The sequence below is a fragment of the Fusarium proliferatum genome (genome assembly GCF_900067095.1).
Source record: "Fusarium proliferatum ET1 genome assembly, contig: FPRO_scaffold004, whole genome shotgun sequence".
NCBI lineage: Eukaryota > Fungi > Ascomycota > Sordariomycetes > Hypocreales > Nectriaceae > Fusarium > Fusarium proliferatum.
The window spans coordinates 345365-359567 of NW_022194793.1; the positions used below are offsets into that span (position 1 = coordinate 345365).

A 14203-nucleotide genomic window follows, 5' to 3' on the forward strand; every position below is an offset into this window, starting at 1 on the left:
GCAAGTGCTGCGAGGTGTAATAAGGGGACCTATTGAGCAATGAGCAATACGCATTTGAATATTCACAGATTTTTATTCATTCGCCTTTTGAACGCGAGCATATCTGGTTGTTAATTGTTACAGATTTCTTGTGATCTTCCTCGGGGCCCTCCCACTTTGACTCATGGGTTGGTTTTCTTGCTGATAGTGAATTCCGAGGCAATTCCAGACTTTTTCTAAGTCGTCACTCATAAATCATAAATTCATAACCCTTCCTTCCATAATATTTCCCATATGATACGCGCGCGATGTGACCCGACATTTGTCAAAACTTGGAATTGACCCTAGTCAGTAGAAGATCTGCTTGCCGATGTCATGAGGGGATAACTAGTCCGTTGTTTGAAGGCCAAGCTGATCAATCAGCGACATGACACCGTTCATATCAGTAGTCTCTGGATCTTCATGATCTCTGGGACGAAGACAATCGCCATTCAGCCAGATGGAGAGACGATCATGGTTGTGAGCACGCTTTCGAAGCTTCTGGATCTCAGGGCAGCAAACCCCCCCTGCGACAACGAGTTGGATGTTGGCGGTATGATGGCACATAGCGTCTAGCCGCTCAAGGTGGTTGGAAAAGAAACCTGGTCCTCCAGCTGTCATGATGCCTGCAAAACCAAGAGTGTTGAGCTCTGCAATGACAGCTTGTGAGTCTCCACGTTCGGCGAAGTGGTCGAAAGCACGGTTGAAGACACAACCAAATGGCTTGGCCATGTCAATGAGATAGCGACAGTATGCTGAATGAATCACAATTTTGTTGTGAGAGTTCTCGGCTGTTTCCTCATGGCTACGCCTAACACACCCAAACACGAAAGAATCTCCGCGGATAGCATTCATGACGCCTGTTTCCTTGAGCTGGCGAATAGACTCGCTCATCTGGACGAGTTCATTGTTAGAGTAAACGTAGTCGTGAGACTCGCCGGGGCCAGAAGGGTGAGGAGCTCCACGGGGTCGAATGACGCAGCTGATTGGGATGTGGATCTTTCTTTTGAGATGACGAAGCTCCTGGGAGGATGGAGTCAGTCCGCCCACGGTAGAGGAGCCCTTTTGGCAGAGGAGAAGACGCTTTGCACCAAAGTTGGCGGCTCTGAGAGCGTTGTGGGGACCATAGACTGTGACCTCAAGAGGGATCTGTCGTGGGTATTTAGCTGGCAGAGGAGGCATCTTGAATCAGTTGAGATGGGTTGGTTGATGTTGGTCTGAGGACACTATCAGGTCAGATGGAGACAGAAATTGAGATGGACGACAGGAGAGAGTTTGTGATGCTGTGAAGATGAAGCAGCCCGAGGACGATATCGGCGAAGAAGAGAAGGAGTCATATTGATCAGCTGAGAGTATTCGCTTGTCAGGTGATGATGATGCCATTGTAAGCTCCCCGTTTCAGCAGTGAAGCACAGCTCATACCGGAGTTGATGGTGACTGCCATGTTGAATCATCGGATGAGCCCAGATGTTGAAGGACTCGTGTTGTTGCCAATGCCCCCAACCCAGCAACGGCACGTATACGCAGATTAATTCAATGACTGACAATTCTCAGTACCTTTTCTAATACTTCTTCAAAATATAGACTCCTACCAGATGGCGCCCGTGATAGATTCGTTGGTGTTGGCGTTGCCTTGCCAAACAAAGCCTGGCTGCTCAGACCTCGCCTCATCCCACCACGGTACGTAAATGGAAATCAATTAAACGCCCCTCGGCCAAGGATACCCCGCTAAGATTGCACCGCAGTGGAGCATCTAACCCCTGTAAAGAATCACAGAGCTTCTATTTACAGTGGAGCAGGGTGACAACTTGACCACTAATGCCAGGCGCTTCTGCAATGTTTTTAGGGGACCTGCAGAGGCAAAAAAATTACTGTGAAAAAAACAGGGGTCCCTCGGCGCGGGAGCCAATGACATCAGCAAGAACCCCACCTCGAGAAAAAAAAATGTTGATTTTCACCGCTGAGGAGCTTTCATTAGTATGGAGGTAGCTTGAGATGAGATTTTTTTTAATGGGTGCGGGCAGAGCTTTTAGTAAATAAATAAAGCACCTCTACACCGATCTTCCTCGTCCCTCTCTCCTCTTTCACATCTTTCTCTTTTTTTTTTCTGTTCTTTTATACTCTACAAGATACCCCTCAGTTTCTCTCGTTATATCGAGTGATTTGAATGCATCCTGATTCTTTCAAGTTAAAGTTCAAAATGTCTGCCGGAGATATGCACGACGAGCAGGTCAAGGAGGCCCTCATCACCTATGAGAAACTCCAGGCCATCGAGGATGACTTCGAGGATGTTGAGCTCGAGATCCGTAAGTCAACTCTTATCTCTGTCTCGCATCGCAGAAACCCTACTAACAGCAGCAGTCCGTCAGCAGGATAAGCTCACCAAGGACCTCTATGTCAAGCGCCAAGAGGTCATCGCCAACATCCCCCAGTTCTGGCCCCTCGTTTTCGAGCAGTCCCCTCCCGAGGTCGATGAGTACATCCAGCCCAGCGACTCCGAGCTCCTCCTCAACGCCCTGACCGGCCTCTCCGTTGAGCGCTTCGAGCTCCCCAACGGTGACCCTCGCTCCATCTCCCTCAAGTGGGAGTTCAAGGAGAACGACTGGTTTGAGGACAAGGTTCTCGAGAAGAAGTTCTACTGGCGCTTCCACAAGGACGGCTGGGCCGGTCTCGTTTCCGAGCCCGTCGACATCAAGTGGAAGGAGGGCAAGGATCTGACCAACGGTATGCTCGGCCTCGCCAAGAAGGTCTACGATGAGGAGAAGGCTGGCAAGAAGCTCGGTGAGACCGAGGCCTCCAAGAAGCTCCTCAAGCTCATGGAGGAGACCGGCATGGGAGGCGTCAGCTTCTTCTGCTGGTTCGGCTTCCGCGGCCGCAAGGTCAGCCCCGAGGAGTCCGAGGAGGGCCGCAAGCTCGAGGAGGAGAAGCGCAAGGCCCGCAAGGAGGGCAAGTACGAGGAGGATGATGATGACATGGACGAGGACGACGATGATGACGAGTACGAGTATGAGATCTTCCCCACCGCCGATGATCTCGCCGTCTTCATCGCCGAGGATCTGTGGCCCGGTGCCATCAAGTACTTCAGTATGTACCTCTCACAGCGCGAAGCAGAGACAGTTCAGGTTTAACAAGCAATACTAGCCAACGCCCAAGAGGCCGATGATATCCCCAGCGACCTCGAGTTCGAGGAGATGGACGAAGATGACTCTGATGACGAAGAGGCCCCTGCCCTGAAGAAGCGTAAGGCCTAAACCGTCCAATGATTTTGTTTTGTTTTTGTTTTCATGATGATCTAATTTTTCTCTTGGTAAAGAATAGACTAAGGCACGCGGATGAAATGACGGCTACGAAAAACGGTTATGGGATCAGGAAAATGGTATGGATTTGCCGATTGGGTTTTCGGTAGATAATGAAATAAAAGGATCGAATCTATCAGCAGTTTCTTGAGTATTTATGTGATAAGATGACAGTGAAATGATGTCGCACGCGGCTCTAAATTACTTTGCCACGGTTTATCTCGACACTCTCACGGCACGGTCTCATCAGTAAAAGACATGAATATTCTTCACGATTTGTGAAGTCTGATTCTGGGTAGTTTGGCTTATGCAAAAATGAATGGACCTCATCAGATAGTTGATTCTACTCATTAGTTAATTGGTGATGTCTCTCTTTTCACAGGTCGTAAAAAGAGCGGGGCATGACACCCTCTGATGATGTCAAGTGATGGAAATCCGGGGTAATTAGCTTCCTCTTTGTGACTGTTTGATGTTATAAACGGGAAATAAACAAACACGATACTACGTCAATCCAGCAAATGATTCCAAAGAGTTACTAATTCGGGCTTGTCCAAGAACTCCCCGCTCAAAGTCAAAGTGCGAGGTCCGAAATCTGATTATCTCAGGTTGGTCTGGTCTTCATTTGTCATCCCACCTTGTTTGTATGTGATATCATCGTCACCCAAGTATGCATCACGTATTGTAACATTTCAAAAGGACTACGTTTCTCTGCGCTATCTGTAACCAGATTCAAATACCTTTTAGTTCCCCCCCCCCATGTTGGCGAGATCGAGTTTGAGAGTCTTTGCTAGACCTACTACAAGAATACGATACTCAACAATGGCGACTCCTTTCAAGATTCAGCTGGAACCCCAGAACTCGGGGCTGCTAGGGATGAAGCTTGGCCAGAGTGAGGCCTCAAAGGCGACTGACCTGCTGCAGAAGGATCTAGAGGTAGCCTGAACTGAGTCAGCGCTGTGTATCAAGTCAAAGGACTAACACTGATCAGAACCATCATGTCTTCTTCAACGAATCTGGCTTTCACGACCATGTAAATGCCCTTATACAGGTTTCTCATATTCTGCTAACGACATTAGATTGTTCATCAAGTCTTAACTTTGTACGGTACCGGCGCAACCACAAAGGATCTGGACACAGCCTATAACGCCAACAAGACATATCAGCTTAGGGCCATGAAACCAAAGCCTGATGTCGTTGATAAACTGGAACACGGCTCAGACTGGTCAGAATATCTTGGCAAAGGTCGAAACTATGCTACATTCTTTCGTTTCTTCCAGGATGAAATCGAAAGAATCGGATGGCAGGACACACTCAAGGAGTATCTCTTCAAAGACGATGCACGAGGTCGCGACATGCAAAGCCGTCTATTTGCCGGTATCCTTCACCCGCTTATTCAGTTGCTGTATGGAATGGAGTGGTCACAGCCCATGATTATCGCTTCAGCTCTTGCACAGACTGCTGTTCATCGAGACGATTATAAAGAGTTCCTCACAGCCGCTGCTGGAAAGGCTCAAGCTTCCGATGCGCCACCAAAGATGAATACCATTGGCGGCCTTTATGAAGACGCCGTAAAGAATGACAAACTTCGAACCAGCTCGCATTGGGATGATTCCAATCGGATCTTTGATGGTGTGTTTACGAGGGCGAAGGATGACATGATCACGTTGGCTGCGAGAGTGAGGATCAATGAGGAGGAGCTGGACGAAAAGATTGCCGAGATGGTGCATCATTCTGCTTTCGTTGCTTCAGCTGCTGCTTTTCATCCACCTCATGCTCCAAGATTCGAATTTATTCTCATGCAAGTCTCTCCTTTCCACACTGACCACATTGCTAACTGCAACAGGCATCACATAACATCGACGCCATTCTTTCTCTCCCTAAAAGAACAGTCCTGGATTCCGGACTCAACCAAGGCGCGCTTCTTGGAGAACAAAATCCGTATGGATCTCCTACAGTACATCGCTCGTGGCTCGCCAGCTCTTCACGGCGATTTGCTCCGTAGCTATAAGCCCAAGGATGGAGAGAATCTGGTGGGTAAGCCAGAGTATCTGTTCCCGAGGATTCACAAGGTTGTGGATGATGGGCACACTGTCAAGTTGGCCAGGGCATTGATGCTGGCGCAAAGAGTTACAAAACCGTATGAGAACAAGGAGTGGGTAAAGATCAAGGGAGATGACGAGTGGTTGAGGGCTGTGTACCTGTTGCTGGATGCTAATGAGGAAGCTGATAGGCAGGGAGGTACCATGTGGGTTAGGTCTTCAGGGTTCGATGAAGCTTGGGAGGAGATTCCCAAGGCTAAGATGTAAGACAATTGAGACTAAAGGCTTGTATGATATGCATGGGTATTATGAATCGTAGTTACCGTCTATTCTAAACCAATCCATTCATCAGATCCCGCATCAGACTGCTCATCTCCGTCAACATCCATAAGCTTCACATCCACAGTTTTGCCACTTTCCAATGCCTTGACATCCTTCTTTCCAGACTTATCCTCCGCTTGGCCCAACAAATAATCCACCATGTACACGTTTTCGTCAGCAAGTCTCCTAATCTCATCCCTCATCTTGGATACAGCTCGCGCAACGACTCTCAGTTCAATATCGGCCTTAGAACGGTTTGCCGAGAGCCAAGCTCCATGTTTGTCAACGATAGCCTTGATCCAGACGAGACAGAACTCGATGTGGGGTGACTCCTCGGTCTGGGCAGCGACGAAACGGAGAAGACGAGAAACATAAACGGTAGGGAGGTCGGCAACCACAAGAGGAATTTCGGCGGAGGGGATAGCTTGGAAGACTCGTTTGATCAGACCAGCTTCGTTGAGGCGGAAGGCCATGACGAGTGCCTTGAGGTAATCTTGTTCTGTCTCGAGAACAGCGAGTGTTGAGGCAGGGGTGATCTCCATGTTCAGGTCAAAAGGGTCGAACTGGATGTCCTGATCCAAACTATAGATCAAGAGACCTTCTGTAGAGGCAGCACAGAACGCAGTGCCTGCAGGTGAGAAACCAATGCCTGTCACACGTACCTCAGGGACCTTCCTTCGTGCTGAAGGATCACCCCGTTTTGATCCTGGCAACGAGCTATCCACGCGGTCCTCGCGGTCCGATGCTTCTTGATCGTCGAGGTCTCCAGCAGGGCCGGCTTCAGTCAATAACTTACTGTTGAGGAATTCCTGGGTGCCGGAGAGGGAAAGGTTGACGCTGACAGTGTACTTCTTCAGCAGCACCATGGTTGTCACGGAGTACAAGCAGATGTACTTGCTGTTTCCGCCAGCCAAGAGACAGCTGCCATCAGCGCTATATCGGATTGTGTTAAAGCTCTTTGTGCCGGCCATGTTGGCCGCTGTTCGGCGATCTGTGAGTTTTCGTCCTCCTGAAACATCTCTTCGTCCATCCACTCCAGAAGTCTGCTCTGCATCTGTTACCGACCAGAAAGTAAGCTGGCCATCTAATGTTGAGATGGCAAGTTGCAAAGAATCTGGACGAACAGCAATATCGAGAACATCGGCCTGGAGCTGCAGGGGCTCGCTGGTCTGTGTCCGGCTGAAGATAGACCAGATACGGGCTGTGCGGTCCCAAGAACCACTGATAAGTGAGTCACCATTGGGTGTGAATGCCAGAGACGAGACAGGGCCCTCGTGGCCCGATAGCTGATCAAGAAGTTGGCCTGTCTGGACGGACCAAATGTGAATGTCGAAGGAATCAAGAGATCCAGCAGCTACGACTTCGCCGCTGGGGTCAACAGCCATGCATGAGAATGACAGTCTCGTAGGTGCTGTGAAAGTTCGGAAGTTCCGGTACCGGATTAAATCCCAGGCTCGAATAGATCCATCCAGACTTGAAGTGAAGAGAACATTACCCTTCTTGGCAAACTCGCAAGCTGTAACGCCGCTAGTATGCTCGGTGAAGGTAACTATACAGAAGCCTGACTGAATATCCCAGACCTTAATCTTTCCGTCGTCGGCAGTGGTGATGATGCGCTGGCCGTCAGGTGAGTAGACCAGGGCGTTCATGGCATCAAAATGGCCCTGCTGTTTAAGAATGTAAGATTCAGACTGCCACTCCCATACAAGTAATTGTCCCAGCTTGGACGCCCCAAACGCCAACCATTCGCCACTTTTGTTGATGGTGACAAAGTCGATATCGTTTTGCGAGATGCTCAGCTTGTGGATCATGTTGAAGTCGGGCATCTCGTACAGGCCAAATAGACCGTTAGAGAAACCAGCAACCAGGAGATTCGTCTCAGGGTGGAAAGCGGCACATCGCACATGAGCGCTTCCCTGCATGAAGTAGTGCCGTTGGACAATGCGCCATCGCATATCTGAATCATCATCGTCATCATCCATCTTGTCGTCATCCTTAATACGGTTGGTAGGCTTAACATATTGCCAGTCAAAGACGGCGCCATCCTTGCTAACAGTGTAAATCATCTCCTGGTTTTCTGAAAACCAAGCGCCAATGACAGCCTGTTTATGGCCTGAGAGCACTGTTGGGGTGAAACCCTCCTCAGGGTTCAAACTCCATATCCGCGCCGTGAGATCCTTAGAGGTTGTGAGAAAGAATCGTGAATCGCTGGACCACTCAATGTGGCTAACGGTATCGAAATGGCCAGTATGTGTGTGGTAACGAACGAAAGGAGCAAATTCGAGTTCACCCTCGGCAGAAGCATCGGGGGTTGAGGGGACGTGCCAGACCTCAATTTTGCGGCCCAGTCCCACGGCGAAGTGTCGACCAGATGGCGAGAAGGAAAGCGCTGTGACGGAAGATCGGAAGGAGAAGTGGTATATGGATATCCTTCGGGGGACATTGGTCAAGATCGCGTGTCCATCTTCGTCAATGGAGAGGAGAAGGTTGCCGCGTGGTGTAAGTCCGATACGGGCAATGTTTTTGCGATGAGCAAACGGGAGTGTGTATGATTTGTTTCTGGGGAACAATTAGTTTTCGCCCTTTCATTCTGCAGTTCAGACCGGCTTAAAGTAACTTACTCTACCAGATTAAAGACAGTCACTCTGTTGCCGACTGGCGAGAAAAGATGGGTGCCATCGGGGCTGTAGAGCAGATTGCCCTGGCAGTAAACAGTGCCCAGCAAGTTCGAGAACTATATTTATAAGTCAACACGTCGTACCGAAGCCGGATCCATGTCGTTGCCATCCTTACCTTGAAATCGGTCTTCATTATTGTCTGCAGGTCATAGCCATGATGCTTCTAAACATCAAATCGCAAACCCGCCAAAAATTCATCGTTGCGCCTTATCGATAAGAGCCGATTTTTTGCGACTGTCGGCAATGGAGTTATTCCGAGACAACCTGCCACGAGAATTCCATTGTGGCTGGCCCCTCCAGGAACCAGAAAACATCTTACGCTAAGCTGAAGTGCCAAAAATACCTAGGTAGTCTAATACCCACTACTTGTATGCTAAGCTATACTAAGCTATACTACATTTACCCAAGTCTTTTTGTCACTTAGGACAATGGACGTACTCTTTTTGGCTCCCGTCGACTGGCTCCTGGCCAAAGCTCAAGGGACCAATGCAAGCTGGGGCAGTGGCTGTTTACTCGATCTTGCATAGCAAGACCCGTTTTTGTTTGGCAGTTTCCCTTGCTGCCCCGTGTCCACTAGCCACTGTCCACTCACGGTACCGTGTCAACGCTAGCCTATCAGAAGCAAGCGTCCCTGGCAGTTGCTTTAGGGGGAAAGGGCAGGAAATTCGTTCCAATTCCCCTGAACTCAGGCAAGCACGAGCTGTCCCTAAACCTCCCTCTCCACCTTGAACCTTTGCACTCGTTCGACCTTCATCGCGATATCGCAGTCGCTTGTTGTCTTGTATTGCATTGTCTTTGTTTTAAAGTCGTGTTTTACGCTACAGATTCTCTTCTGATTCAACCTTTATCTTCCCATACCCAACTCGACAACTTCAAGATGGCTTCTGCAGCTGCCGAGAACGCTTCACCGATTGGTATTGCCAATCTGCCCAACCAGCGACACAAGATTGTCGCGAAGCGTGGCGCCGGTTTCACTATTATGGTACGCTTCTAAGCAATCAACTCACTCATTTTGCATTGCTATATGTACATAGCAAGGCACATCGGGATCTTCTGAACTTTTGCTCACCGCATCATGTCTAGGTTGCTGGCGAGTCTGGTCTGGGCAAGACTACCTTCATCAACACTCTTTTCTCTACCACCATCAAGAACTATGCCGACCACAAGCGCCGCCACCAGAAGCAGGTTGATAAGACTGTCGAGATCGAGATTACCAAGGCCGAGCTTGAGGAGAAGTTCTTCAAGGGTATAGCTCTGAATGAAGCACGCTGTTACTCAAACCTCGCTAACACCCCCTTTCAGTCCGACTGACCGTTATCGATACTCCCGGATTCGGCGACTACGTTAACAACCGCGATTCTTGGATGCCCATTATCGAGTTCCTCGACGATCAGCACGAGTCTTACATGCTTCAGGAGCAACAGCCCCGTCGCCAGGACAAGATCGACCTTCGTGTCCATGCCTGCCTTTACTTCATCCGCCCTACCGGCCACACCCTCAAGCCTCTCGATATTGAGGTCATGAAGCGCCTCTGCTCGCGTGTCAACCTTATTCCCGTTATCGCCAAGGCTGACACCCTCAGCCCCGCCGACCTGGCCAAGTTCAAGCAGCGCGTAAGTAATCATGCATTGAGTTCACAGCCCCCAGTTCTAACTCTAGCTAGATTGTCTCTGTCATTGAAGCCCAGAACATCAAGATCTACCAGCCCCCGATCGAGGAGGACGATGAGGCTGCTGCTCAGCATGCCCGCAGCCTTATGAACGCCATGCCTTTCGCTGTTATCGGCTCCGAGAAGGACGTCAAGACCGGTGATGGCCGTATTGTCAAGGGCCGACAGTACTCTTGGGGTGTTGCCGAGGTTGAGAATGAGGACCATTGCGATTTCAAGAAGCTCCGCTCTATCCTGATCCGAACACACATGCTCGACCTTATTCACACCACCGAGGAGTTACACTACGAGGCTTACCGCGCTCAGCAGATGGAGACCCGCAAGTTCGGCGAGGCTCGTCCCCGAAAGCTCGACAACCCCAAGTTCAAGGAAGAGGAGGAGGCTCTCCGAAAGCGTTTCACCGAGCAGGTCAAGATCGAGGAACAGCGTTTCCGCCAATGGGAGCAGAAGCTCATCTCCGAGCGCGACCGTCTCAACAAGGATCTCGAGCAAACCCATGCTCAGATTAAGCAGCTCGAGCAAGAGCTGGAGCAGATGCAGGGCAGCGCTGTCCGCAGCCACGGTCGCCGCTAAACGATTTCGAGCACCCCTTTATGCACACTTGCTTGGCTGCAGTTGGACAGTCATTTCTTCAGGTTTCTTTTACCTGGAGCTCCGTTTGGGGTTTGGAGTTGAAAAATGAAAGGTCCGAAGAATACCACAAGAAGACAGGAGAGGGACCACGAGTTCATGGATACATTTGCTCGCTCTTCCCTGCAGAGGTCAAGGAGGAGCTGCCCTTGCTGTGACTTGTTATCATGGCCGCGGCATGTTGTGTAGGAGTTATGATTCCCTCCCCATGATTTTGTTTGTTCTTGGTTGCTATGCCGGCAACTCATACCCACAAGTACGAGACGCCTTTGAAGCGAACAAGACGTATGGAGAAAGCCTTGATAGTCTTGCCCTTTTTTATTACAACCTTTTACTAGAGCCCTTTCTCTCAGCTAGGCACATTTTAGTTTCGATGTAATTTCAATCACAACATTTTATGATACCAGTTTGAGATTCGAAGGTTTCAATCAATTGCATAAACCCTTTGGCTGCCATCCAATATTCCATGAAGTATTGCAACAGTCCCATTAACCAAATGTGAACCGGGGGAAACAGCCACCAAACTCCGTGCTCTAAGCCAAGCTGACCGAATTCATACCCAAAAAGAAATACATTGTCCTCTGAGTACAATATTGAAATCACTACAGGTTTCAAGTCAACCTCAGTCTTTCCGTCTAGGACATTACCCCAGACCCCCAGTGCTATAAGGCGTCCATGCTGGCCCGCGTCGTCAGTTGCTCGTTTTTATTACCAAGTCGCGAAATCTGCAGGAAGACATCCGTTCCGTAGCCCTCGAGGCTATGCAAGTCAAGATTTCCAGCCCAGTACTCTGCATAGACACGGCTCAGAGGTAACCCCATGCCGAGACGCAGGTTAGGCGGCCGACTGGTGAGAGACGATAACGAACTTTGATATGGGGGTGCTTTCAAATCTGCACGCCCCAATTCCTCCTCTACGTGAAGCTCCTGCATCGTTGCTGCCATCTTAGGTACCTGCGCAAGATTCTCGAGACGTCTTTGACTTTGCGGACCCTTACTGAAAGACCAGAGATGTGGCAGTTCAGCACGAGGGATACCGCCACCACGGTCGCAGATGCGGATGATAACATGTTGCTGGTTCTCGCAGATGGTTATCTCCACAGGAGGGGGCTTCACACTGTCAGGGTCCGAATGGATCCTCTGATGTCGATCAATGACGGCCTGGACAGAGTTGCGGAGGAGCTCGCCGATGATGTACTCGAGATGACTTAGAATGTAAGGAAAAGAGGCATCGAGATGGCCATCAACCGTGATTTCGGGAATCTGAACGTCAGGGCCATTCGTTGTGCGGGCAAGAACAGTGATGGCTTTGGAACAGCGCTCGACAACATCTTTAGCATAACATTTAATAAACACTTCGCCGATGAAGTCGGATTCGGAAAGTTTGGCTCCGGGAGAGAAGTTGGGGGAGTTGTAGGTTTCTGTTAGTGAAAGATGCTGCTCGGCGATGACACGTCTAGAAATGCGCTGTTCCATGTCAGTAAATCACCAAAGTCGTGTAAGAATGGGCACCCTACCGATCTAAGAATGGTGTTCATGAAGTTATCCAGATCCTGGGGGCTCATGAGACCACCGCATTCTAGGATTCCCATAGCAAGCTTCGGTATCACAGTCAAGTGGCCCTTTAGATTATGGCTAATGAGTTCGCACAGCTTGTCGTTGTCCTCCAATGTTTTAACCTCTTTCACTTTGCGAAATGTATCGAAGGCATGGTAGTATAGGTCGTAAACCTCTTTAATATGTGGGTTCATAGTAACGACATAGGGTAAACGTTGCATATCTCGGATCCGGTGCGCAATTCTAATCACATGTCAGATCTCTTTATTCTCTGCGAAGCTTCTCGAGACTTACCGCGTAGGCAATTCGGTGCGAACATAGTTAGCCGAGCTTATCAGACGAGATTCTGTAAGAGAGCGGCCAAAAACCATAAGCTGGCGGAGACTGATAGGACGGGCTTCTTTCGCGACCCAGCTGAAGGCATCATGAGTTAGCTTTTGGAACCAGAAGTCATAGAAGAGAATTGCATACTCGTCAAGAATTGAAACAGGACGCCATGATGCGTTTGTACCAGCGCGAAACTGAAAGTTCGTATAGGAGGTACGGGGAATATTCGCCAGGTAAGGGCGCGGATCTATCAGTTTACATCGCCTGCTCTGTCGCAGGGCGATGGGTGGCATGTCGTCACAGGCACATGCGAGAATGAATCGAAGTCAGTATTGGTTGATCCGTTAAGCCCAATCCGTTGGCATAAGTAAGGTATAGAGTGCGCTTTCAGACGATGCTCTGCGTTTGAAAGAGGAGGTTATAGATGGTAGGAGGGAGAGGAGGACAACATGCATACGCCGTCTCGGTGGGAAGGAAGCTTTGGGCGAGTGACTCGATACCTACTGCCCAGGAACGGGATTGGAGTTTTACCCCACATCTTGTTGGCGATACCGGCCCGCCCAAAATGGTGGGTTGCAGGAAGGAGCAGAGGTTTCCATTTGGGTTTATCCCGGCTACGGCTGAGTTCTGAGGCTGATAAGCCCAGAACAAGCTGTGAAGCTGTAGATGGGGCTGTTTGAGATTTGTGATTATTGATCTACAGGAATCATGTCCATGACAACCCGTCATCTGTCTTGTTGTATGAATCTAGGGTAGCTTCCTGGATCTACCTGGGTGGCTGTGGCGTCTGATTGTTGCATTGTGGTGATGAGCTGTAACGGCCTGTGGGTATTTCATGTAGTCTGAATATCTGTTCCAACATGGCGTAAAGGGAAATAACAAGTCTTGTTTCATCAAGTACAAGGTTTGTCCTTTTTAGGGGAAGCATGCTGACGTACACTTTGTCAATTTAAACTGTTGCTTCAAAGTACCACCCAAGCTAAAGCAGAACTTTGTAACATGGATCTATGAGCATGCCAGACAAGGCATCTCAGCTGCGTATTGCAAAGCTGAAAAACGACCTGAAAAAGTCAGACGAATATGTTCCCCAGCTTGCGTCAGACCGCTTCTATTTGCCAGCTCACTCTTTGCATGTATCCTGAATGAAGGTACAAGCCATCAAGACCTAGGTTAGTAGGCATGATTTATCTGACAAAGACTCAAGCTTAGCCTTTGGCTATGAGAGACTGACAACGTCATTGGCGGGGTGACCTGATGACGCTTGGCGTGACTGTTGTCTGTTAAAGTAGTACAGCATTTATAGTGCACCTGTCTGCAAATAACAAGTCGCTTGACAACATTTGGGAGCTATCGCCTCACCACTCTCGTCAAGCCTGAAGTCTCGCACAACTCTTGTTCCCGCTGAATGATTGATTACTACTGGCTCTCTCTGCCTATCGATGCAAGGCATTGGATCCAAACTCACTCACTCACCTCACACTCCTTTCTCCCAGTTCAGTTTTATCCTTCAAACTACAGCCTCTTCTCTTTGTTTAGACGCGACCTGACTTGACCTGGAATTTGAGAGGTCTAGGGGCTTAGGACCTGAGTTGTGGGCATTGTCTTTTACTGACATAACCGACCGCTCTACTCTTTTTTCTTTAACAGTGCAGAACTCGTCGTCCCCGAT

The 14203-nt window shown here is 49.3% G+C and overlaps 6 protein-coding genes across 6 annotated transcripts; 3 read left to right on the forward strand and 3 right to left on the reverse strand.

Moving 5' to 3' along the window:
• Positions 1–366: 366 nt before the first annotated feature.
• Positions 367–1200, reverse strand: FPRO_04315 (uncharacterized protein; the record flags this gene model as incomplete). Its single annotated transcript, XM_031229811.1, has 1 exon — positions 367–1200. The coding sequence occupies one exon, from the start codon at positions 1198–1200 to the stop codon at positions 367–369; it is 834 nt and encodes a 277-aa protein (XP_031080011.1).
• Positions 1201–2218: 1018 nt separating this feature from the next.
• FPRO_04316 (uncharacterized protein) lies at positions 2219–3269 on the forward strand (the record flags this gene model as incomplete). Its single annotated transcript, XM_031229812.1, has 3 exons — positions 2219–2324; positions 2380–3102; positions 3160–3269. The coding sequence occupies 3 exons, from the start codon at positions 2219–2221 to the stop codon at positions 3267–3269; spliced, it is 939 nt and encodes a 312-aa protein (XP_031080012.1).
• An 864-nt stretch (positions 3270–4133) lies between these two features.
• On the forward strand, positions 4134–5620 carry FPRO_04317 (uncharacterized protein; the record flags this gene model as incomplete). The annotated part of the gene is made up of 4 exons (XM_031229813.1): positions 4134–4247; positions 4303–4344; positions 4391–5112; positions 5158–5620. 4 exons carry the CDS (start codon positions 4134–4136, stop codon positions 5618–5620), a joined length of 1341 nt encoding a protein of 446 aa, XP_031080013.1.
• Positions 5621–5679: 59 nt separating this feature from the next.
• FPRO_04318 (putative periodic tryptophan protein PWP2) lies at positions 5680–8485 on the reverse strand (the record flags this gene model as incomplete). The annotated part of the gene is made up of 3 exons (XM_031229814.1): positions 5680–8233; positions 8296–8408; positions 8468–8485. The coding sequence occupies 3 exons, from the start codon at positions 8483–8485 to the stop codon at positions 5680–5682; spliced, it is 2685 nt and encodes an 894-aa protein (XP_031080014.1).
• Positions 8486–9229: 744 nt separating this feature from the next.
• On the forward strand, positions 9230–10594 carry FPRO_04319 (putative cell division control protein CDC12; the record flags this gene model as incomplete). Its single annotated transcript, XM_031229815.1, has 4 exons — positions 9230–9334; positions 9436–9598; positions 9655–9965; positions 10016–10594. The coding sequence occupies 4 exons, from the start codon at positions 9230–9232 to the stop codon at positions 10592–10594; spliced, it is 1158 nt and encodes a 385-aa protein (XP_031080015.1).
• Positions 10595–11313: 719 nt separating this feature from the next.
• Positions 11314–12827, reverse strand: FPRO_04320 (uncharacterized protein; the record flags this gene model as incomplete). The annotated part of the gene is made up of 4 exons (XM_031229818.1): positions 11314–12117; positions 12168–12450; positions 12502–12621; positions 12679–12827. 4 exons carry the CDS (start codon positions 12825–12827, stop codon positions 11314–11316), a joined length of 1356 nt encoding a protein of 451 aa, XP_031080016.1.
• Between the last annotated feature and the right edge of the window lie 1376 nt (positions 12828–14203).